The sequence below is a fragment of the Oxyura jamaicensis genome, chromosome 2 (genome assembly GCF_011077185.1).
Source record: "Oxyura jamaicensis isolate SHBP4307 breed ruddy duck chromosome 2, BPBGC_Ojam_1.0, whole genome shotgun sequence".
Taxonomy (NCBI): domain Eukaryota; kingdom Metazoa; phylum Chordata; class Aves; order Anseriformes; family Anatidae; genus Oxyura; species Oxyura jamaicensis.
In genome coordinates this window covers 33690811-33713138 of record NC_048894.1, presented here as the reverse complement: position 1 = coordinate 33713138, position 22328 = coordinate 33690811, and the positions used below count along the sequence as shown (strand labels likewise).

General features: G+C 38.6%; 1 protein-coding gene across 6 annotated transcripts in view; it reads left to right on the top strand.

The window, feature by feature from the left end:
* The window catches only part of FAM126A (family with sequence similarity 126 member A), a 43758-nt gene that overhangs the window by 9396 nt on the left and 12034 nt on the right, over positions 1-22328 (top strand). For 3 of the 6 annotated variants that reach the window (XM_035317114.1, XM_035317120.1, XM_035317118.1), the window contains exons 2-8: positions 11226-11305; positions 13730-13831; positions 17017-17196; positions 18678-18758; positions 19134-19249; positions 19572-19667; positions 21610-21726. In XM_035317114.1, the coding sequence (XP_035173005.1) occupies positions 11255-11305; positions 13730-13831; positions 17017-17196; positions 18678-18758; positions 19134-19249; positions 19572-19667; positions 21610-21726 (743 nt within the window). In that variant the 5' untranslated portion in view covers positions 11226-11254. Of the gene's footprint in view, positions 1-4054; positions 4291-4370; positions 4595-10988; positions 11130-11225; positions 11306-13729; positions 13832-17016; positions 17197-18677; positions 18759-19133; positions 19250-19571; positions 19668-21609; positions 21727-22328 lie in introns of those variants that run through there. The other 3 variants (XM_035317117.1, XM_035317116.1, XM_035317115.1) reach the window with 3 other exon arrangements.

Sequence of the window (22328 nt, the reverse complement as noted above, 5' to 3'; positions counted from 1 at the left end):
GAGTCACTGCTCAACTATTTGTCAGATGAACTCTCTTCTGCTTGCTCTAGCCAAAACTACGCTGTTGTGGGAGAGGTGTTGGAATTGTGCCTTTGACAGCTGATGCTCGGAGGTGAAGCACAGCCACTGCTCAATTCTCTGCATGCTTTTTAGGTCATGCTTTTTAGATTAAGTTGTTGTGCAGCATCTACTTATGCATGATTTATATTAACAGCATCTCCAACTGCTGAATTACCTGCCACCTTTCTTTTTGATCAGTTCAGAAGAACCTCTGGGGTGACTTGCCATTTTCACAGAAAGGAAAACTTGTTTTTAAAATTAGCTTACAACAAGCAGAGTTCACAAACAGCTAGATTAAACGAGTAACTACTGGTAAAGGTAAATTGTAGTAGCACTAAAGTTTGAGGATGCAAAGTAGGTAACTAGAGATCATGCCATCACCACCAAAATAATGCTCTGTGCTCTTGGAGAGACTTGGTTGTTGGTTCAAGGCTTGTATGAGCACTGAAATAAGAGCTGCAACATAGTTATTCTCTCTATTTAGTTTATTCTATTTCACCATCTTAAATTTTCTTTTCTGGGTTTCAGGGAAACTTCCTGACTGCATCATGATGTAGTATGTGCTGGGCTTAGGGGAACGAGGGCGTAGGAGAACAGAAACTTTATTTTGCTCGGAGCTGTGTAGAGAATGCTCCTTCTGACTTGGTAACTTCTGCAGCACTGCATTTCTTTACAGAAGTCGTAAGAACATTTTGTCATGTACTGTGGTGTCTCTTACTTCTGACACAGGAGCAGGACTCCAGACACAGGTGTGCTGATACATTTTTATTTTTTTTTAAAGAGACAAATTCTAAAGCTTTCTAGTTCTTTCTTATTAGAGCATAAAGAAAACACCTTGATTTGAATAGTGTGGGGTTTTGTGGCTAATGCAAAACCTGGAAAACGTGTGTGGATTGGGTGACTTCAGTAGTATTAGCACACTTCTGTGTATTTCTGTTTATTTCTTATATGTTTAGTTAAGCTTTTGGCTGCTCTACATTTAACACTGCTTTAATTTAAATGATCTTTCCTAACACTGCTTTAATTTAAATGATCTTTCCTATACTGCAAATGAAATAGCTTGAAACAGAGTAGGGCTTGTGCAGGCTGGGGAATGGGATGCGACAAGGGTAAACTGGTTTCCAGTGGCTGGTTTTGACTGACCCCATTGTTGCCAGTACTGCCGTTGTACTTGGGTGTGCTTTTGTGCAGAAGGCAGCAAGGGAGAAATAGTGAAGTATGATTTTAAAAAATAACTTCCAAGCTTTTTAATTTCATTTTTACACCAGTTTGGCGCCCAAGTATTACAGTTGCTTTTGTACAGCTTTAGCAATACAAACCTGACTTACTACAGCTTGTATAAATTCAAGGGAATAAATCACTATGAAATCTCACTTCTCTATCTTGGTAAACCGTTCAGCTGGCATGAGTCGTCTGGTTGTGTTTAAAGAGTTATCTTTTGCCTGGTAAAGGGCAAGTACAAGGTGGGTTGTGTACAAAGGTGGTTTATAATTGTTGTTTGCTAATCTGAAGTTGAGCAAATGTAACTGCCAGCAGCCAAAGGTCAGAATTAAAATCTTCTAAAGTGTATGCTTATAGGGACCCTACCCTCCGCTCAAGATTTGAGAAAGCTTTCTGCAGACATGTTCTGGGCCCTGTGTGCCCATACGACTATGTATCAGCTCTGTAAGTGGCATTACCAGCTCAACTGTTGCTTTTTTCCTCTCCATGTTTACAGAAGTTGAGGGTTGTAGAAGGGTGAGTTATAGCTTGATACAAAAGTTAAATTTGTATGTTTCTGGGCTGCAAAGTGTCAGTATTGTATGGTGCTGTATCAAGAAACAACTGTAGCACAAGAAACAACTAGCACAAGAAACAACTGTATTTAAGACAGCTTTATGTTGTTTCTGTGCAGTTTAGTTAATATACACTTTCCTGCTTCGGCGTAACTATTTTTTTCATTGTCTACTATTATCAGAACTGAATTGTCTGTCTGAATATTATTAGCCTTGTGATTTTTAAGAACTTACTATGAGTATGGTTCAGAAGGATTTGCCCAAGTATCTGTAACTTGGTCATATCTCAGATGTAAACCGTTCAAGGAGAGTATATGCACAAGATGAGGAAATCTTGCTCAAGTCTCTGTCGTGGACAAATTCATTGACCTCTGACTCTCATCTGAAGTGTAACCTGCTAATGAGGTGCTTTGTGCTGATGGACTGGGGAGAAAAATAGAAGCAAAACTGAAAAAACAGCCTTGGCAACGTGAAATTCAAATTGACTGCAGTTTCAGTTCTGAAGGTTCAGTAACCTTTGAAAACCACTGGAAACAAGGGCGTTCAAAACTGCTGTCTTGGTATAGCTTTAGCACAGGAGTTGTGAGGGCGAGATGGCTGAAGGTGGGACCATACGGAGTCAGACCAGAATTTCTGAGATGTTCTTTCTAATGAGGGCTGTTAATTGATGCTTAGAGAGGAAAACAGGGCATATAGTGACAGGGAAAGCTGGAAGAGTATTCTGGGGGATCACCCGATCACTTGGGCTTTCTGAATGAGAGGATGTGCACTTACATTTAATGGCTGTACATGGTTTCTTCCATGAATGCATTCAGGCTTCTTTTTCTGTGCAGTTCTGTAGACTTAACCTACTCTGCCTTGGGACTCAATGCACGTTTCCTCTGCATTGTTTTCAGTAACTCCTCCCGCTTGTTTTGAGCCCTGGCACTTGTTCTCCTGTAAGAAGATGCTGAACAGCTCTTCTGTCATTTTAGGGACTTGTCTGAGCCTGAGTCAGTGATGCTTGGTGCAACTATAGCTAGCTAGCTGACATAGCCTCCTTTTTCACTAAAGGCAGCAATTATAAGAGAGTATTTGACACTGAGGCTTTGAGCATTGCTTGCATTGTGTATTTGAATAGAGCATGTGACTTTCAGGCTTAGCACAATGGGGTTTTTGTTTCTTTCTCCTAGAGTAAATTTGAAAAATGTCAAGAAGTCACACCTGGCCTTGGTGGTTTGTGGAACTTGCCAGAGTGGTTTTTGGAGCCCAGAGCAGCTTTGGTTTGTTTTCTTGACAGCCTTTAATTTGCTATCCATTAGTGCAGTAACAGGTATCTGTTTGAACAGGATAGCTTGACAATATTTGAAATTCCATAATAAATGAATAAAGCATTGTATCAGTAGAATAAGCTGTGCATTAACATCAGGAAAATACATTCACTTCGTTGACAATTTAGTCAAGAACACACTTGCCTGAGTGCTGTTTCCTCTTCAGAGGCCTACCAAGGTTTTGTCTTTGTCTCTGAAAAGAATTGGGATAGAAAAGGGTTCAGCAAGCTGAATTTTAAGCATAGACTGTAGTCCTTAAGTGAACTTGATGTGAGATACAGAGCTGATTTAAAAAACTTCCCAATGCTAATTGTACCACTTCAAAGAGTTTACAAATAGGAAAAAAAAAAAAAAAGAAAAAAAAAGTTTAGTCCTAATTAGCTGTTCCCTACTTTTGAAAATGGAACTGGCATAGAATACAAGATCAACAAGGACCAGGGACTTGGACTCTTACAGACCTGGTGCATCATAACAGAATGCTCACAAGTTTATTTTCTCCCTCTTCAGGGAATTAGGAACCAAATTTGGCTGTTGGTTCTTAAAAATCTTCTTGTTCCGCTCTTAGGTCTGTTTAGGTGAATATGAAGAAAAAATTATTTCTTAGCAAATAGCACAAACTTCCAAACAGATGCTTTTCATATTAAGTAAGGGCACAATATATGCTTTTCCTCTTCTTCCAGCAGTTCCCAGAGGATGGGACTTGAGCAGTTTTTGGCTCCTGGTTTTGTTTTTTCCACTAGCAAATGCCTAGTACAGTGACTCCAGAAGGTCAGTTCTGCAGAACTCAAGAGTTCATTCTTCGTCCAAGTCCAACCTCCTTGTACTTAATCCAGAGTTCATTCAGATACACACATCCTGTGGATAAATTCTACCAAGGTTGGGTAGCTTTAAAGAATAGGAAAGCCACCTATTGTGAGAATTTTCTTTAAGAACAGCCTGTACATGTGTTGTCTGTGACTTGATTCAAGACCATCATTTGATACTAGGAGATTAAAAAAGTCTTGAGTGAGATGGAAAACGAAAGACATTTAAGTAGATGAAGCCATTAGTAGGTTTGCCAGAGAATATAACTTCATTCGTCTTGGCTTGTTCTCCACCAACTTGGTGCGTAGCAACTTTTTCTCCCTGCCCTTATTAAAAGCTTGGTAAGTTCCTGGTGTGCTTGTGCTGTAATGAAAAAAGGATTGTCTCTGCAGTCACTTTGTAGAAGTCTCTCCAAAAAACTCTCTGCTTTTGTCAGGTAAACTTGCTTGGTATCGTATTCCAGATGTACTATTCATTCTGAAGCAAAGCAAAAAGTGCCATCTCCAATATATGGAGAGTTTTATTATAGTATTAGAATGGAGCAAGATCAATTTACAGCTCTCAGAGTCTGCTTATTACTTGGGAACAGATCCAGAAAAGTCCTACCTCAAGCCATATCAAAATGGATTGCAGACTGAGTGGAATGTAAGTTAGATTCTTTTCTTGTTGATATTAGGGCTCGAGTTCCTTTGGGTTCTGATGTTAGAGATTAGCAAGGGCTGTATGATTTCATGTATGCTTACTTTAAATAGGTGTCCTACTAGGGAAGCTTGTTTGTTAATTATTATGTAGTATGAATTCTATTCCTTGCTGCTAATCCACATGAGAGTGTTGTGGAAAATTCTCCAAAGTGTTTCTAACTCACAGGCTAAAATGCACAGATACCTTTGCTGTGTGCTAGCTGGGCTGCAGTACCTACACCTGTGATAAATGTGAAATAACGTGGTAAGACGTGCAATGAGAGTTGCCTAAAGTTGCTTTGCCTCACGCATGATGTAAGCTAAGAATATGTCTAACATTAATATGACATAGACACATAATATATGTGTCTAAGTTCAACAGATGGATGACAACCTAACTGAAATCCATCACAGACAATTTTGTGGTATCATTTGAATCTTTGAGACTTCTCTCTCTGTCCTACAATGATCTTCCATCAGGACATCCAAATGACTCTGCCTGGTAGGCTTTTGGTGTGAGGAGCATGGGGAAATTCAAAGCTGCTGGTCAGCTTTAGTCAAAGGTTTGATTTGTGAGGATGATATGGACAAAAGCTATTTTATTTTAATACTATTAATTTTTTAACAAATTCTCAAAGTCTGTAGATCTGAACTCTTTACAGGGTCTTACAGGAAGAGGCCAAGGAAAAAGCCAGTCTATTCAAAGAGAATTACAAGCTGATGAACAGTAAAGCAAGACGTTTTGGAGGAAATGCTGTGTAGTGCTTGCTGTATTGCTGTATTCTTTGAATTTTCATCACGGTTTTGGTATTTATAAAGATCATTCTCAATATAATTTTAGTGTTTTTGTTTTGTTTTATTTTTATTTTATTTTTTTAAGTAACATGTATTTACTGTACCTACCTTTGTTCCTTTAGTTCTGTAGTGACTGGGGCATCTCGTGCTTTACAGTGGCCTCTGTGTTGCAGATGAATCCACTCAACTGGAGCTGTAATTAAGGCATACATTTTTTAAATCCTCCTGGAATTCGATGCACAAAAGGTTAACAGATGCTATAACTTATGCCCTATTTTGGCCCACTTTTTTTTTTTTTTTTTTTTTTTTTAAAATGTCAGTTTTAGTGCTGATTTCTTTTTTGTAAACCAGAAAAAATGCATTGTTAATTGAAATTTGTTAATACTTCCTTTAGAACTGTCTCACAAAGGATTTGCCAGATCTCTCCATACATTGTTGCAGTGCAGTATGATCTATCTAACTAGCAAAAAATGCAGCAATCCTGAGCAAAACATTAGGTTATCTGCCTGCTTTAAGGCATTTCCCCCCCCTCGCCCCCACCTCATGGGTGGAATTGAGGCTTTTTATATGCAGAGAAAGTCTTACAAGTGATCATAATCATGGTCTTAAAAATTAGATTTCTTATTTATGATGCTTGCATATGTATTGCTGTGGATGTGGATGTGCTTAAGTTTAAACCAGGTATACAGAAGGGTGTGTGGTTTTTCTTGTAATGCATGAAGGTAAAATGAGAGCAGTCTGCTCGTGGATCATGACTGCCTTAACTCTCAATATGATGTTTCCATGACTCAAAAAATGAAGACCCAATCAGCAAAAATGTTTTCTTTTTCTTTTAATTCAGGCTTTTTGTAGCTTTTCATTTCAATATTCATGTTTCAGCATTGTCTGTTATACCAAAAGAGTTGCCTTCAAATACACAGACGTTAAGTCTTGAAGTATTGTTTTTGGTCCAATGGATAGTGCCAGCCAAGGATGTTCGTATTGTTTTAGTGGTCAAATAAATCCTGTGTTCTCTGGAAGTCTTTAATCTATTGATCTATCAAGTGTTATTTTCAGAAATAGGTAAAATAATAATACAAGTATTTGACGAATTTGGTGTCAGCTGCGAACTGAAGTATCCAGGACTCCTTGATACAGGAGTCAGTATGAGGACACGCATTTATGCTATTAATGGGGCTCAGTAAGGGTTACTCTTGTCAATCCTACTGAAGCATATGACATTACAGAAGCCTTTGTCTGCATTCATAGGAATGAAAGTAGGGCTAGCAGATCTTGTGATTTTTGTAGGGAATGATGAATTTGTTGCTTTAGTATTTGCAGTAGGACCTGTTCGTTAGCACAGTGTTGTTTGAAAGCCTCCCTTTTGCGTCAGGGTTTGACACAAAAGCTAATTAATCTAGAGGTTGCTAATCTGTATCTTCATTATTATACCTTTAGAGATTATCAGAGCTGGTCAGAAAGAACTGGTATTTAGCTAGATGAGTTTCCTTCATTACAATCTTTCCTATTTCTTTGTTGATACAGTGTGGACAAGAGATGCTCCAGTTTGTCCACCATCTCTGTGGCCCTTTCCTGAAGTCTCTCCCGTGTGTCTGCTGTGGTGGGGAGCCCAGCATTCTGGTTGTGTCCCACTGGGGCTGAGCCTTTGCTGCAAGGTGTGGCTGAACAGGGCAAAGTCTGTGAAGGTCCAGGGTTTCATCTATTCTTACATTGATACTTCTTCCTCTTGGGATCTTGTGTTCTCCTGTGTCGCGGTCAGTGCAGCTGTAGCTGCTCCTGACATTCACATTGCTGCCCAGTTTTAACGTGTTTGTAAGTATGAGGTTCAGCAGAGTGCCCGCCCTTGTCGCCTCCTCAGTATCCTCTTTAAGAACATTATCATCAGTGGAGTCCAGAAACCTCCTGGGTTTCTTGTTGTGCTGAAATTTCAGGAGACAATGAGGTAGTTAAAGACCCCTGTGAGGACCAGGAACCTGTAAACATGAGGCTGCTTCAGTTGTATGAACAAGGTCTCATCTATTTTGATTTGAGCAGGTAATGTGTAGCAGACACCTGTGTGGTGGTTTTACTCGGGTGGGTGGCCGACCTCCACCACAACCACTCTCTCACTCCCCCTCCTCAAAGAGGAGCGGGGAGAAAATACGATGAAAGGGGCTCAAGGGTTGAGATAAGGATGAGGAGATCACACAGTAATTATTGTGATGGGCAAAACAGACTCAGCATAGGGAGACAGTAAGATTTATTACCTATTACTAACAAGCTAGAGAAATGAGAAACAAAGGAAAGAAACCAAAAGCACCTTACCCCCATCCACCCTCTTCCACCTCCTCCCCCCGAGCGGCGTGGGGGAATGGGGGTTATGGTCAGTCTGTAGCGCTTCTTCGCTGCCGCTCCTTCTCGGTCACTCTTGTCCCCTGTGCTGTGGGGTCCCTCCCACAGGATGTAATCCTTGCCAAACTGACCCAGCGTGAGCTTCCCACAGGCAGCAGCTCTTCAAGAACTGCTCCAGATATGGGTCTGTACCACGGGGTCCATCCCTCGGGAGCACACTGCTCCAACCTGGGTCCCCCACGGGCAGCAGCTCCTGCCAGGTCACCTGCTCCTGCGTGGTCTCCTCTCCACGGGCTGCAGCTCCGGCCCGGAATCTGCTCTGGCAGGGGTCTTCCACAGGCCGCAGTCTCCGTCGGTGCAGGTCCACCTGCTCCACCGTGGTCTCCTCCACGGGCTGCAGCGTGGAACCCTGCTCCACTGTGGTACTCCATGGGCTGCAGGGGGACAGCCTGCTTCACCATGGTCCTCACCACAGTCTGCAGGGGACTTCTGCTCTAGCACCTGGAGCACTTCTCCCCCTCCTTCTTCACTGACCTTGGCTCCTGCAAGGCTGCTCCTCACTCCTCTCACTCTCCCAGCTGCTGTGTGGCACAGCTTTTTTTTTTTTTTTTTTTTTTTTTTTTTTTCCCTGTCTTAAATATGCTCTCACAGAGGTGCAAAACAACAAAACAACATCACTTATTGGCTCCGCTCTGGTCAGCAGTGGGGCCCTTACCAAACATGGGGCAGCTTCTAGATCCTTCTCACAGAAGCCACTCCTATGGCCCCCTGCTACCAAATCCTTGCCACGTAAACCTGCTACAACCTGCCCCAATGCAGTCTGTGTTGGTGTGCCCTTCTATCTGTGACCCCGAAGCTCTCAGCTGGCTTATTGCTCAGCCTAGGCCAGAGCTCCACACGCCCTTGCTGTTTTCCCAAACAAAGGTGACTTTCCCTCCTCACCATCCCACTCCGATCTTCCTACAGAGCTTGTGCCCGGTCGTGACAATGGCTCTGTTGTGTGAGGTATGCTGTCACATCTTTGTGATTGCAGGGAGACTGTAACCACGCAGCTGCATGCAGGCCACTAATTCCTCCTGCTTGGTCCCTGTGGTGTGTGTGTGTGTGTGTTAGCAGCCAGGCTCTGCAGAGGGGCACCCGGTTATGCTGATAGCCTGGAAAAGCTACGAGAGCTTCATCATGCCTTCCTGTAGGCACTGCCTTAGTTATCTGTCTGCACTTGAGCTGAGGGTCTTGTTTAGCTCTGTATTTGTTGACTGAGTCTCTCTTGCCTTGTCACCTTGTAACCCATTGCAGCCACTTCCCCACTTGACTGTGGGTTGTTGTCTCCCTCCCTTGATGCTGCTGGAGTCCTTCTAATGGAAGTGCTGCAACTCTCCACCTGCCAGGAGAGGTGTTTTAATGGACCTGCTGCTGCTAGGTTTTTACAGCTACCACTGCTGTTTTCTCCAGAAATTAAATCTAATCCTGCGTGTTTTATACTTCCTTAGCCCTTGTTCCACTTTCATTACTGTCCTTCTACTTTTTGCACAGTCTTTGCTATCTTTCTGCAGCTGCAAGAGGAAAATTCAGTAGCTGGTTTCCCAAGGATTTTAGGTTTCACCTGACCAGATAATTTATTTAACAGACTAAATTCTTTCCCAGTAATGCTGAGTTCTTATTCTTTGCTTATGTTAACCATGTCAGTAATGTAAATGCAATTGACTTTTTTTTGGTCGTCATTTAAAAACAAAAACAAACAAAACCTGACCAATTCCAAAACCAGAAATGAACCTTTGGTATATTTTCTTCCAGTAAAGTTTTCCCTCCGACCAAGGGGATAAAAGAATTGTGTTCTTAGAGTTTTCCTGTTTATGTTTTGACCTTTCTAATGCATGTCCATATAGATCATAGCTATTTTGAATTTCACAGTAATTTAAAATGGATCTGGTTTTCAGTGTGCCTCTTTATTGAATTTCAGATCATTACGAGCTCCTGACTTCAACTCATGATTAAGCCGATCATCTGATCCCCTCCCCTTCCCTGCCCTTTCCTTTTCCTTTGGCATAATCTGGGTTTGTTTTAAACGATTCTTTCTTGAACAAACTGCCACCCCCCCTGAATTCCTTTGCCTTTGTAACTAGTGGACATGAAATCTTGCCTTAAGTCTTGGGAGAACTCGAAGCCTATTTTCTCTTAAAAGGAAAATCTCTGCCTGCTTATGCTATTACTTTTTTATGAACATGATGCAAGAAGTTGCTGGACAGCCTGTCCAGTTTCATCAGCTTTGCAGTGTGTATCTGTGTAGTTATTCCTACAAATCATGTACTTACTATACCTTGAAAGATTTCAGTAGCTTTCTCTTTAAGTAAAGCCTCTCTTAAGTAATTTTTTCCCTTGCTTTGGAGGGCTTATGGTGAGCTCCCACTATTACCATGCCTGGTTCTTCTCCTTTTATTTAGGCTTTCTAAAATTCCACTGCAATCTGTATTTCAGAGCAAAAATTTGCATCTGTGTTACACGAGGCAATTCTTCACTTCCCTCTTTACCCTGCTTGTCATTTCGCAAAGAAGCCCATACTTGGGTATCAGAACTTTGTGACTATTTTTAAACTAGCAAAGGGAAGCTTGATAACGTGTATCATGACTAAACATTTCAAGTAAGTGTTAATTATTTCATCAGATGAGTATTTGTTGTTGTCTGAAATCTGTGACCACAAGGTTGTAAGTTAATGTAGAATAGTTTTCACGTGCCTAGGATATACTCCACAGCATGCTCTTAACTTTTAATAGTTTTATATCTTAGTGTATGTTGTTCTTAGTTTCAGAATAAGCCCTTCCAAAGAACAGCTGCTTTAAAATGTTTCCTAAAAACTTAAGGGAAATCAGAAATGAGTTTCCTAGCCGTTCTGCATCTTTTGTGTTTGTTTCAGTACAACTGGTCTTGCTCTGTCTGAGACTGTGTGGGAAGTTAGGGAGGGGAGTCCATCTTAGGCTACATGCTGAAGCTGCAGACTCGTTGTCTTGCAGCTGTGGTGAGGGGGAGGCTTGAAAGGTCTCCCTCAGCCTTTCAGCGTCCTTTTCCAGGTTAGGAATAGCAGTTGTCAAGGAAAAACCTAAATAGTCATTTCTCTTCAGTGAGTTTGTACAGTTTTCTCTTGAGTTCTGTAAGCTGAAAAATAAATAGAAATGAGAAGGTAATATTTTCTGTTTTCAAAATGCCAGTTCTGAAAATCTTTGACTTACTGAGCTTCCCACGCAATACATATTTGGAATTTATTAAACTGCTGTATGCGAAGGCTCCCATGCTTAATGCTTTCAGCAGCTTGCGCAAGTGAGGTAGAATGAAAGTTCAAAATAATGTCAGCGTGTGAAATGTTAATGAGTAAAAGCATGGTAAGATGCTTTAAATATTCCCAGGAACTTAATTTTCATCATCTGTTTAATGCAGCAACTGCATGCTTTTTACAAACTGCTTGCTTGCTCTTTCAGGCTGAAGGTTTTGGAACGGATGCTGGAAGATGTTAGCTGTGGATACTGGGATTGTGGAGGAGTGGTTATCGGAGTTCAAGGTAATACGCTGTGAGATATTTAGCCACTAGTATTTGAACTGCTGCTGGAGCAGCATGCACGAGTGCCTGATTGCTGTAGAAAATAAAGGCACCCACTAACCTTGGATTTTGCTGAGGTAATCTGATGTATACAAACGTTTGTTGGAAAGATATTTTTTTCCTTGTCCTTTTTGGGACTACATACTACAGCAGTGAAAATAATCGTGAGCTGTGGCAAAAAATTAAGAACTACAAGCTATAAAGTTGTACCCCAAATCTCAGTCTTTTCATTTTTTTAATTAACACCCATTGTCTCTGGAGTGCCTTCTTTAAGTTTTATCATTAGAAATTCAACACTGTGTGATAGTTGCTGTTCACTTGTTGAACTTGCTGAACTTCTGTTATATCCTGTAGTTTTGATCACTGTATTTTTTTCCAGTCAAAGAACTTGTTTACAATCAGATGTCCAGGTCTGTTCCTTGCAGGTTGCATTCCTCTGCCGTCAGTCACACTGTCATTATGTTAGATCAGGTCTGGCTCTAAGTAGGGGAAAAGGTATGGAAGAGAATTTCTCAAAGCAGAGAGCAGGCATCATCGGTCGTCTCTGCCTACCTTTGCCATGGGAAAAACACTTGGGTATACAAGTTTTTTTTTTATTTTTTTTTATTTAATTGTTGATTAATGATAGAGTTTTTGCTCTATCAACAATAAAGACAGCTTTGAAGTAAGGAACTGTTGTTTTACTACTTCCTCATGCGTAACTTGATTGGGCCGCTATCTGGTAACTGCAACAGCAGATAGATAAGCTGGCTCTAAGGAAGCCAGGGTTTCTCTATTTTCTGTTGTTATGAAGCCACAATCTTTTGTTACTTTAGAAGAAACTTGCTATCAGTGTGTAAATGTAGCTTATGTGGTTTGAAGAAATGTTGCAAATTCAAATACCATCTCTCTGACACCCTTCTGATTCAGTATTTTCTGTCTTGAAATGTGATAGAAATTTTTTGGGCACAGTCAATGGCCCCAACCTTTAAAAGAGGATGAGTCATACAGCTCTGTTTTATTAAGGTGTACTCTCAGCCTTGATGTTAGGAAACTGTCCTGCCAACAGCCAAAAAGTTTAACATGTTGGTTGAATACCTTTGAAAACTTAATTGATAGAAATAAAAGCTTAAGATTGTAACTCTAGCGTACTTAAACCCTTGTGGTCCTGGCCAAACTGTGTTCTTGAAACACCTTGACTGGAAAAGGCAAGTGCTATGTGAATATCAATAAGATACTGATACTGAAGACACTAAGTATGTTGTGTAAGTGTAGGGGAAAATGCACTGTACCTTTGTTATGGATCCATGTAGATTATAGACCGACCTTATTTCTCTGTTAGTGTTTGTCTCCGTAACTTTTTGGTTGCATCAAGCTATTGTTGAAATGTTCCGTGAGCCCTCAGCGTTCTGTTCAATAATCTTGTTACTGAATAACTGAAAGTTTTTATATGACAGAAGTTGAAAGTTATGCACAAAAATCCTAAACCCCAGAAATTATGTTAGTTGCCATTTGTGAAAATTTTGGTAGCCTGCTGGATTTCCAACCCCTACAATTCTGTGATTCTGTGATTCTCTTCCATTCTTTGTTTCTCCTTCTGATATTCGTAGTGTTTGGGATGAGGCATGCAGTGTGGTCTGGTTGATTTGAGTGTGGTCTGGGACTTAATTGACCATAGATTTTATTCGTTTTTCATGGTCTGCTAGGAATCTAGGAATCACTTTTTTTTTCCTAACTGTATAATGGAGTACAATCTCCTTTGAAAGACTGCAGACAAGTAGTACTGTAAGAGCTATGAATAGTAAGTTTAAATGTACAGCTTCCAAAGGTTTGTTAAAAAGATTAGATTTTGAATCTCTACTATCAGAAATCCTGCTTATGTTAAAGAAGAGCTATCCATGCCAACCTGAATTTGTGTTCTTTCAGGTAGTCATGTATCCTGTAATAATATTCACTGTCTGTCTACTGTCATAAAGTGTGGGTCTGCAAACTGAAAAGTTTCACAGTATTTAAATTTCATAGTGGGCATGTGTTGTCACTGACACTAGCAAAAAGAGTGGGAAGTGAATTGTGATTTTTTTTTTCCTGCCTTCATCAGTATATTATGTATTTTCAATGAGATTGCACTTATGAAACTCTCATTTTTTTATCTATTTCCATTCCACTGTCATTAGTTTCTCAATGAAACTGTCTGCAAAATGAAAAAATGTGGTGTCTTCTGGCAACTTTGCTGTCATGAAAAAATGATGTTTTCTATTGTTCGGATTTCCTTATGAAACAAATTCTAGTTTACAGTAAACTCTGATGAATAGTAACTTGTAATGGAAAATTATTGAAATAGCTGTTACATTTTAATGATAAAATTTGCTTTTTTTCTAGTAGTTATAATACACTTTTTTTTTCCAGACCCTGCCAGAAGCATCCATATCCAGCTATGCGACAAACTTGAAAGACAAGACTGCTCTGATTTCATCTCTTTACAAAGTAATTCAGGAGCCACAGAGTGAAGTGAGTATATCAGGTCTTTCTCACACAGTGTTTCACAGAATATCAGCAAAGTAAAGTATTGCATGCTGGTTAACTGTGTTCTAACTATGTGAAATAGTTAATTCTAACTATGTGAACTACATGAAGAGTCTTTATGAAAATGTTCTTCTAATTTTATTGAGATGTGTTCTCAGCAATGACATAACACTCTGGAAACAATTCGTAAGTTTTGCAACCTGCTGATCATAACTAAGCTTGTGGATCATACTCAGGGGCTTCAGGTCCTGGGTATAGAATTGAGAAATAAATTTAGGAATGGAGATGTTTGAGACTGAATTATTTTTGCGTTTCAAAATAATTTGAGTGTTAATCTATAGCTATCAGAAGCTTGTCTTTTATAAGCCAAGAGACCAGTGTTAGGTTTGCATTCCTTTTATGTAATTGCTTACGTCTTATGGCTTCTTGCTTTTTTGCCATCACTTCAGCAAATGTACATCAACTGTATAAATACATATATTTACAAGCATGTAAAACAACAATCTGCCAATTCCTAAGAAATTTTGGGGTGGAAAGGGGCAGGTTTGTTCTGTATATCTGTAAGGAATGGTTCATACACCGTGACTGCACTTTTGTAGTGTCTAGGTGAGACCAGAACATGCTGAACTGGTGCTAGCTGTGTCCTGGTAATTGTATTGTCTCACTTCCTACCGTCCAACATACATTTGTGTATTTTAAAACTGCACTGAGTCCTTAATTCCTGTTCTGGAAAGACCCAGCATAATGAACCTCTCCAAAGTTTGAGATGATGCCAATAGTGGGCAGAGGGTAAGACACTTCCTGATACAGGTACAATTTTAAAGAGTATGCTGATTGAGAAATCCAAGTTGTACAACAGAAAAAACTTGTCACTTGACTTTTCTTTGCTGCTCTGATGGGCATTCTGAGTCATTCCAAATACCAAGTCAAGCTCGCCTGGTCTTCAAAGTGTGTATCAACATGCGACTTAATCTGATGAGTCTCCCTATTGATGCTTTCTTGAGTTCTTTGATTTATTACTACTACTGGCTATCACCAGGTTTGTTATTGTATGTTTGCAGCAGGGCTGCCAAGGCTGTGAAAACTCTGCTCAAAAAGATTGTTGGGATAATTCTGGGGCAAGGTATTGAAGATTTTCCTGTTAGTGAAACTTTGAATTGAAATGGAAAGCCAGTGCTGACATGTGAATGTTCTGGCTTGAGAGGATGCTCCTAAAATCTTAATTTCTACAATTCTCCAACTACCTGGCACTTTATGGAAAGTTAATAAAGGCTTTATTAGTAGGGAAAATTGTAATTCAATAAAAGGAGAGTCTTCAGTAGATGTGAAAATGTAAAGGACTTTTAATTGAGCAGATACTAAAAAGGCAATTGGCATTTTTTTTTAATTTTTATTTATTTATTTATTTATTTTCTGAAGAGGTTTGTTTCTTCACAAATTCAAGATGTTTTTGTCTTGTACCTAAAGCACTATTGCTGCTGATAATAGCCATTTAGGTCTTTGCATCAGCAAATAGAAGGTGTTTGAAGTGCCCGATGTGTCTGGTTGCAGCATTAAAGAAGGAAGGATAAAATTGCTTGAATGTTCTTCTGTTCCAGCATGATTTTTTTTCAGTCTAGTTTTCATACCCTTTAGAACTGGTTTAGTGTAAAACATTATCTAGAAGCAGCAACAACTCATCAGTGTGTTTTGATATTAGGTTTTAGCATGTGGTGGCATTTTAAGGAGGAAAATCTGTTTTTGTACTGATTACGCATTTAAAAGTGCTGATATAAAGCTGTCTCAGCTGAGATAATGATGTGAACATGGATACCTGTCATAGCTATTTTTGTGCCTTCTAAAGTTCAAGCACATCGTTCCGAACTGGTATTTCATTAAATGAAGCATGCAAATTGTGTGAAATATGTAAGCTGAAGATGGAAAGCACTTGTTCTGATAAAGTTTTCCAGAAGTATCTTTGATAGTCTGCTTTGAAAAGTGACTGGTAGTTTAGCTTGATATGCTTTTTTTGTCTTTTCTGTAGGTTTTCAAATTTTTTTGAATGAAATGAATAAATCAAATGCAAAACATTATATGCATGTTACTAGCAATAAAGTACATATTTATATCCCGGTTCTTAAGGATTTTCAGAAAGGTGTTGCATAATACTTCGCTTTCTGAACTGAAGTACAGTGGCAATTCTAATTATTACAGTATCTCAGTGTAGTCTCTAAAATACTCTTTGGTTTGGATCCCATCATTCAGACCGAAACTTTTGGGGACTTTAAGTAACGTATTTCAATCTATTACTATCCTTGACATTCCTGGTTTTGAAATAAATTAGAGTCTATTTCTGGGAGTCATGTAGATGAACCATTAAGATGTTAAGTCTTGGAGGAAAGGAACAAGGCAGCAAAACTAATCCTTTAGGTATGTTGCACTTGAACCCTGTCTTAGAGATTTGCAATTGGAGAATGTCACATTTTTTGTAATGCTTTTTTTATATACTAGCTGAGGTTGATGAAATGAGTACTAAATAGCTGGAATCTCAGATTTCATTTTGTAAAGTTTGTTAATACAAGTGCACTGACTGTCATGATTCTCTTTCAAAGAGTAGCTTTTCAGATGATAATATCCTCCTATTTGTTATTACTTGCAAATGCATGACTTAGAATATTTAACTAAACATCCTTTTTTTTTTCCTCCCCTCTCTTCCTGACCCCACTTTTTAGCGACGTTTTGAGGAATGTAAGGAAGAAATCCAGATCCAAATTCTTACCTGCAATTTGCTGTGTTTGCAGTCAAAAAGAATTTCTGAGACTGTGCTTTTGATTTTTTTTGTTTGAAGTTTCAGTATCCAGTTCAGCTTGCTTTTAAAAGTGCCTGCTAGTGTAGAGAACATTTACCAGTTGATTTGAAATCTCTTACTGTCATGACCAAACTGTTGGGAACTGTTGGAACTACTATTTCTGAGGGGGTGGAAGACTATTTGTATCATCTGAAAGTGTAAGAGACAGAAAGTGTGTAAGGTGACTTGTGCACCTACTGCTCTGGTCACTCCTTGACAGCTACAGCCTAACATTTATCACCTTATAGTTTTGTCCAAAGGACTAATCAGTTTGTTTCCACATAAAGTTGTGGTTTCTGTAATGTTTTACTCATTAACAATTGTAACCTAATTGTTACTTCAGCTTCTGGAGCCAGTCTGCCATCAGCTCTTCGAGTTCTATCGCAGCGGTGAGGAACAATTACTGCGGTTCACGCTGCAGTTTCTCCCAGAACTGATGTGGTGCTACCTGGCTGTCTCAGCCAGCAGAGATCTGCAGAGCAGTGGATGCATAGAGGCCCTTCTCCTAGGAGTTTACAACTTGGTTCGTATTTGCACATAGTTTTTCAGGCCTAAAAATATCAGTGTGCATTTGGGGGGACACTACAGAGTACTTAACCGGGAATAATAAACAATTTTGTTTTAGAACTGAAAATAAGTGATTATTTCAAATTTGTCTCTTCAAATTGATGTCCTAGTTTGAAATCAGCAACGTGAACTTAGATTCTTTTATCTTGGTGAATATTTCTGCTCTTTTTGCAGTTTTTGGAAAGTGTGATGGCTGAAGGAGCCAAAGGATTCCTCGTTATTTATTTATTTTGTTTTCATTAATTCTTAGTATAGTGATTAAACTTTATGTTCTGCTTGAGAGCTTTTCTGTAGTATTCTAACTGTCACTTTCAACAAATTCTTAGGGCTTGGCTGTTGAACAGTTTGTTCAGTTTTGAGAACATAAAGGTCGTCTTTCATTTCTGTAATAACCTTGACATCTTTTTTTTATATATATATTCTCTATGAAAAGATACTGTTTGATGTTAAAATAGTCCTCTGAAAAACAAATTTATGGGGGAACCTTTAAGAGCACCTTATTTTAGTTACGGGCAAAATGCATTTAGTCTGTGTTAGACATTTTACTGACTCTCCTCTCTAATGTCTACCTTTTGGATATATGAAATCTGTTGCTAAGATTAAAAAAAAATAAATTGTTGTGTGATTTTGGTCAGATCTACTTCAGAAGTTATTTCTGAAGGTTTTTGACTGAGAGTACTTCAGCGCTCTTCTGTGATACGTGGGCACCTTTTTTTTTTTACATAACCCGTTAGTCTTACACTAATGAACAGGAGTGAGAAGTCTGCAACACGCCTTCCAAGATACTGCCATAGTGGTATCTTCTCAAAGATCTTTGCATCCGTGTTTCTGTTTTCCTAGTCTGCATCTTTTACAACTCTTTGTAAATATGTAAGTATCAAGGTTGAGCTTTTGCAAATATTTTGATGTCTGCTCCTATGTCAAGCCATATGAGGCTGCAATCTTTTGAGAAGTATGATGTTTCCAAAATGACTTGTAGAGTCATTATTTGATGGGTAAGTATTTTCCAAGCATAACTGACACGTCCTTCACAACTAGGAAATAGTGTGTGATTTACCTCCCCGCCCCCCCCCCCCGCCAAAAAAAAAAAAAAAGGCAAACAAAAACAAAGCAATAACAGCAACAAAAATGCAAAACCACCATGCTTTAAACTTACTGAGATCTCCAGGTTAGGATTTTAAGGTGGCCTGCCATAGCATGTGCCCTTTGCTAAGTCATTTGAATAGTATTCAGAAGCAAGACAAATGTGCTGTGATAAAAAGCAAATACAGAGATGACTTCTAGCTTGTAACTTGAATTGTTATAGTATCCACACTCTGTTCTTATAACAGTTCATTTTGCTGTCTTTGTCCACTCACCCCACTTCAACACTTAACCTTTTTGAATGTCTGGTTCCTGTAGTACGGTATAACCATTGGTGTCTTCTGACTTTTTCAGGAGATAGTTGATAAAGAGGGACATAGCAAAGTGCTGAGTTTCACCATTCCGTCTTTATCCAAACCTTCAGTATATCATGAAGTAAGTAACACCTACAACACAAACTTGTCACTGATTGTGAAAAGCGGTATTATTTTTGGTGCCTGTTTAAGAATAAAACCGAAAATTAGTTTTAACACTTCGCATAAACCTATTATTTGGTCTGATTACTACTAACTGGCCTCTGAGGCCTTTTTAGGTTTTAGTTGTCATAACTCCATAGTATGCATGCTCCAGCTATGTTTTTTTTCCTGTTCTGAAGCCTTATACTTACATTATACTAAGACAGCTGGGCAGATAATCTTAAGCCCATTGAACATTATGTGCAAATATGGTGATGCTGTTCTGTTGTCTGTTTTTTCTTGCATTGTAGCAAGGCTTCAGGTGGATGTATTTTTTTTTTTTTTTTTCTTTAAGCCTTCCAGCATTGGCTCCATGGCTCTTACTGAAGGAGCTTTATCCCAGCATGGTTTGTCCAGGGTTGTATACAGTGGACCTCATCCTCAGAGGGAGATGTTAACAGCACAGAACAGGTAAAATTGTATAATAGGATTTTGCTTGGGAATCGGCAATGAATCTTTTAAGATTTTTTCATATAGACAGAAGGTATAGAAGTTTATGCTGTGTTTTGTTCTTTTTAATACATGTAAACATAGATGCAGAAAGACAGGAGTTTTTCCACATGAAGAGGAAAAATTTGCAGACCCAAGATAACCATTGGTCAATGATTTTATTGAATCATTGAATTTATTGAATCAAGTTTGTTCAAATAACTCCTGCAAATTTCTGTGTAAACATGTTTTTTTTTTTCAAAGTAAAATTGATAACATAATCTCTGTTTCCTGTAAACTCCAGGTTTGAAGTGTTAACTTTCCTTCTGCTCTGCTACAATGCTGCCTTAAGCTACATGCCTGCAGTTTCTCTTCAGTCACTGTGTCAAATTTGTTCAAGGTAATTTCTGTAGGCTGATTATACTTGAAATGGCATTGCAAACTTGAAATGCAACCAGTTTGAATTCTAAAAAAAAAAAAATCTTCAGGTTCCCAGAAGTTGCTTGTAAACTTGACTTTTTTTTGTAAGTATTTATTGCTGTGTTACTTGTGTTTAAGTTACTCTTATCTAACTAGGGGTTGAGTTGGGAGAAGCAATGACCTGGTTTACATGCAGTGCTGTAAAATGGAGAAAGAAGTCAAATCAAGGAAATTCTTTTTAATTAAAGTAGTTGTAAGTGCTTTAACTAAATAAAAGCAGAAGTGTCTTCTAAAATCTTGGTAAACTCTGCATTACATGCTTACTAAGTATATTTAGATGTAGTGCAAATTGAAACTTTCTCGAAGTTATATTAGATCTCGAAACTAGAAATATGCTCATTCTTACAGATATTGCGGGTATTTCCAAAATCTGTTGTTACTTCAAAAACAAAATAAAACCTCGGCTTGTACTGGTGTCCATTTTTCTTCTCTTTCTTTATTCAAAGAGGAAGTACTGGTATTGAACATTTCCCTCTCTAGAATTTCCAAAGTGGACTTTGTGTTAAGGAAATGAGAATACTCTCGTTAACCCAGAGAACCCGAGAGAGATGCAGAAATCAACTAAGCCTGTCTTCATAAGAAGATTATCTTACTGAGACATACAGCGAAGCAGTTCTGTTGATTTCATTCTAGCCTTTTTACAGGAAGTAACTCAGGATAGAGTAGGGCTTTTTGAAACTGATCAATACTGGCATTAAAGAAATGGCTATATTAAGAGGGTCTTTTCTGTATCATTGTCATCGTTAACTGATTATGTTGCTACTGTGAGTTCACTGCTTTCGCCCCTAAGTACTTGACATATCCCTATGCTGTAGCATCTGGTAAATGCATAATTATATATATTAGCAGCATAAAAATGACCTGGTTAGATGTTTTTTATCTAAGCTATATTTTCTTTGCATTATACTGGACACTAATTTTTCCCTGCCTCCGTCCTCCAGGCTTTGGACAATAGTGATATGCTTATTACTTCACTTAAGTATGATAAATTATCTTTGAGCCAAACCATTGATAGAAGTTATGGAATATCTGGAACTAAAGTGTTGCCCATCTTGTATAATAGTAACCTCTACCTCTGCTGGGGGATAAAGAGGAAGAGAATGGATGGGATTTTTTTGGGGTGGGTTATTCAACCTAATTAATTTCAGTAACTAGCTCATGGTCTTAAATCTGTACTGAAGCTGAAGAATTTAAGGTTTCTAAGACTAAACCTGTCAGTCTGTGCTATGAAGAAGAGAATACTGATGAATGTCATTAAAGGTCGTTTGAGAAGTCCAGTAGCAGTCAATGAATTGAATATTTAACCACCCCATATCTTTGTTTTTCAAAATCTTTTGTCTACAGAATCTGATGTGGAATTTGGATCTGATCTGTGACTAATTCAAATGCTGACTTCTACTGGATTTTAGAATGGTTTCATGAGCATGATGCTTCTGGTCTCTTTGCTTGAAAAATCTGCGTGTAACTTTCATATTTTATGGAATGATACTTGCTTCTGTCTCTTATAGTAATAGTTTCTATGCTGCTCTATTTCTTTAAATACTGTTAGTTTATTTTTTCTCTTCTGCAGTAAATGCTTTGAATTGAGAATGACTTCTAATGGCTGTTTTTCCCCATGTTCAGCTGTGGTATAAACGTAACATTGTCTAGGGTATCTCTGCTTTGAAGGATTTGAACTCTGCCAGTAGAGGGCATACCGTTCTTCCATAATAAGAAATAGTCTGCTTCAGAACACAGTTGTTGATGAGCACTTCTCTGGGGTCTTTTGCAGTTAAAAAATATACTAAACACTTGACTTGGTAGTGTTCTGTACAATGGTGGTTCTACATTATCTGCTAATGACAAATGCATGATTTCCTTAGAATTTGTGTCTGTGGATATCCTCGCCAACAAGTGAGAAAGTACAAGGGAGTAAACTGCAGGATTCCAGTTTCATCTGAATTCATGGTGCAAATGCTAACTGGGATTTATTATGCCTTGTAAGTGTTCTTGTTTGTTGTTTGTTTTTTTAATATGTGTACAAAATAAATAACAGCTTAATTTGTACATTCATTTAGGCATGCTACCTTTGAAATGTTTTATTTTCTAATGGCTAGATGTAACAATGAAGTCTTCAAGAGCAGAACTAGTTCACCAACTAGTTAGATGACACTACCTGTGTAATAATGGGGAAAGAGGACTGGACTAGCACTTGGGAGTTATAACTGGTGATGTGAAAAAATGTCTAAAACCCCTTTTCCAAATTTGGTCTGCTGTCCAAATTTCTGCTTGCTTACTTCTGACATCAATCTAGTTAAGCAAAAAAGTCTTCTAGTGTTCTTTCTCTGAAATGCTGAATGCCGACCACCTTTTTGATAGTCACGTTGATGCATAAAGCTCTTCCATTAATTGAAATAATCAGAGGATAGTAACACAGGAGTAATCAAAAAAGGTGGAGTAATATCAAAACCATCCTGTTTGAATTTCAAGATATTTCATGACTGGCTGATCAATAACTAGTTATGTCACTTGTAAACTGCTCAGGCTGGTTAATGGAAATAGAACTAGTGTCTCCATATATAATAATTCAGAACAGATTTTC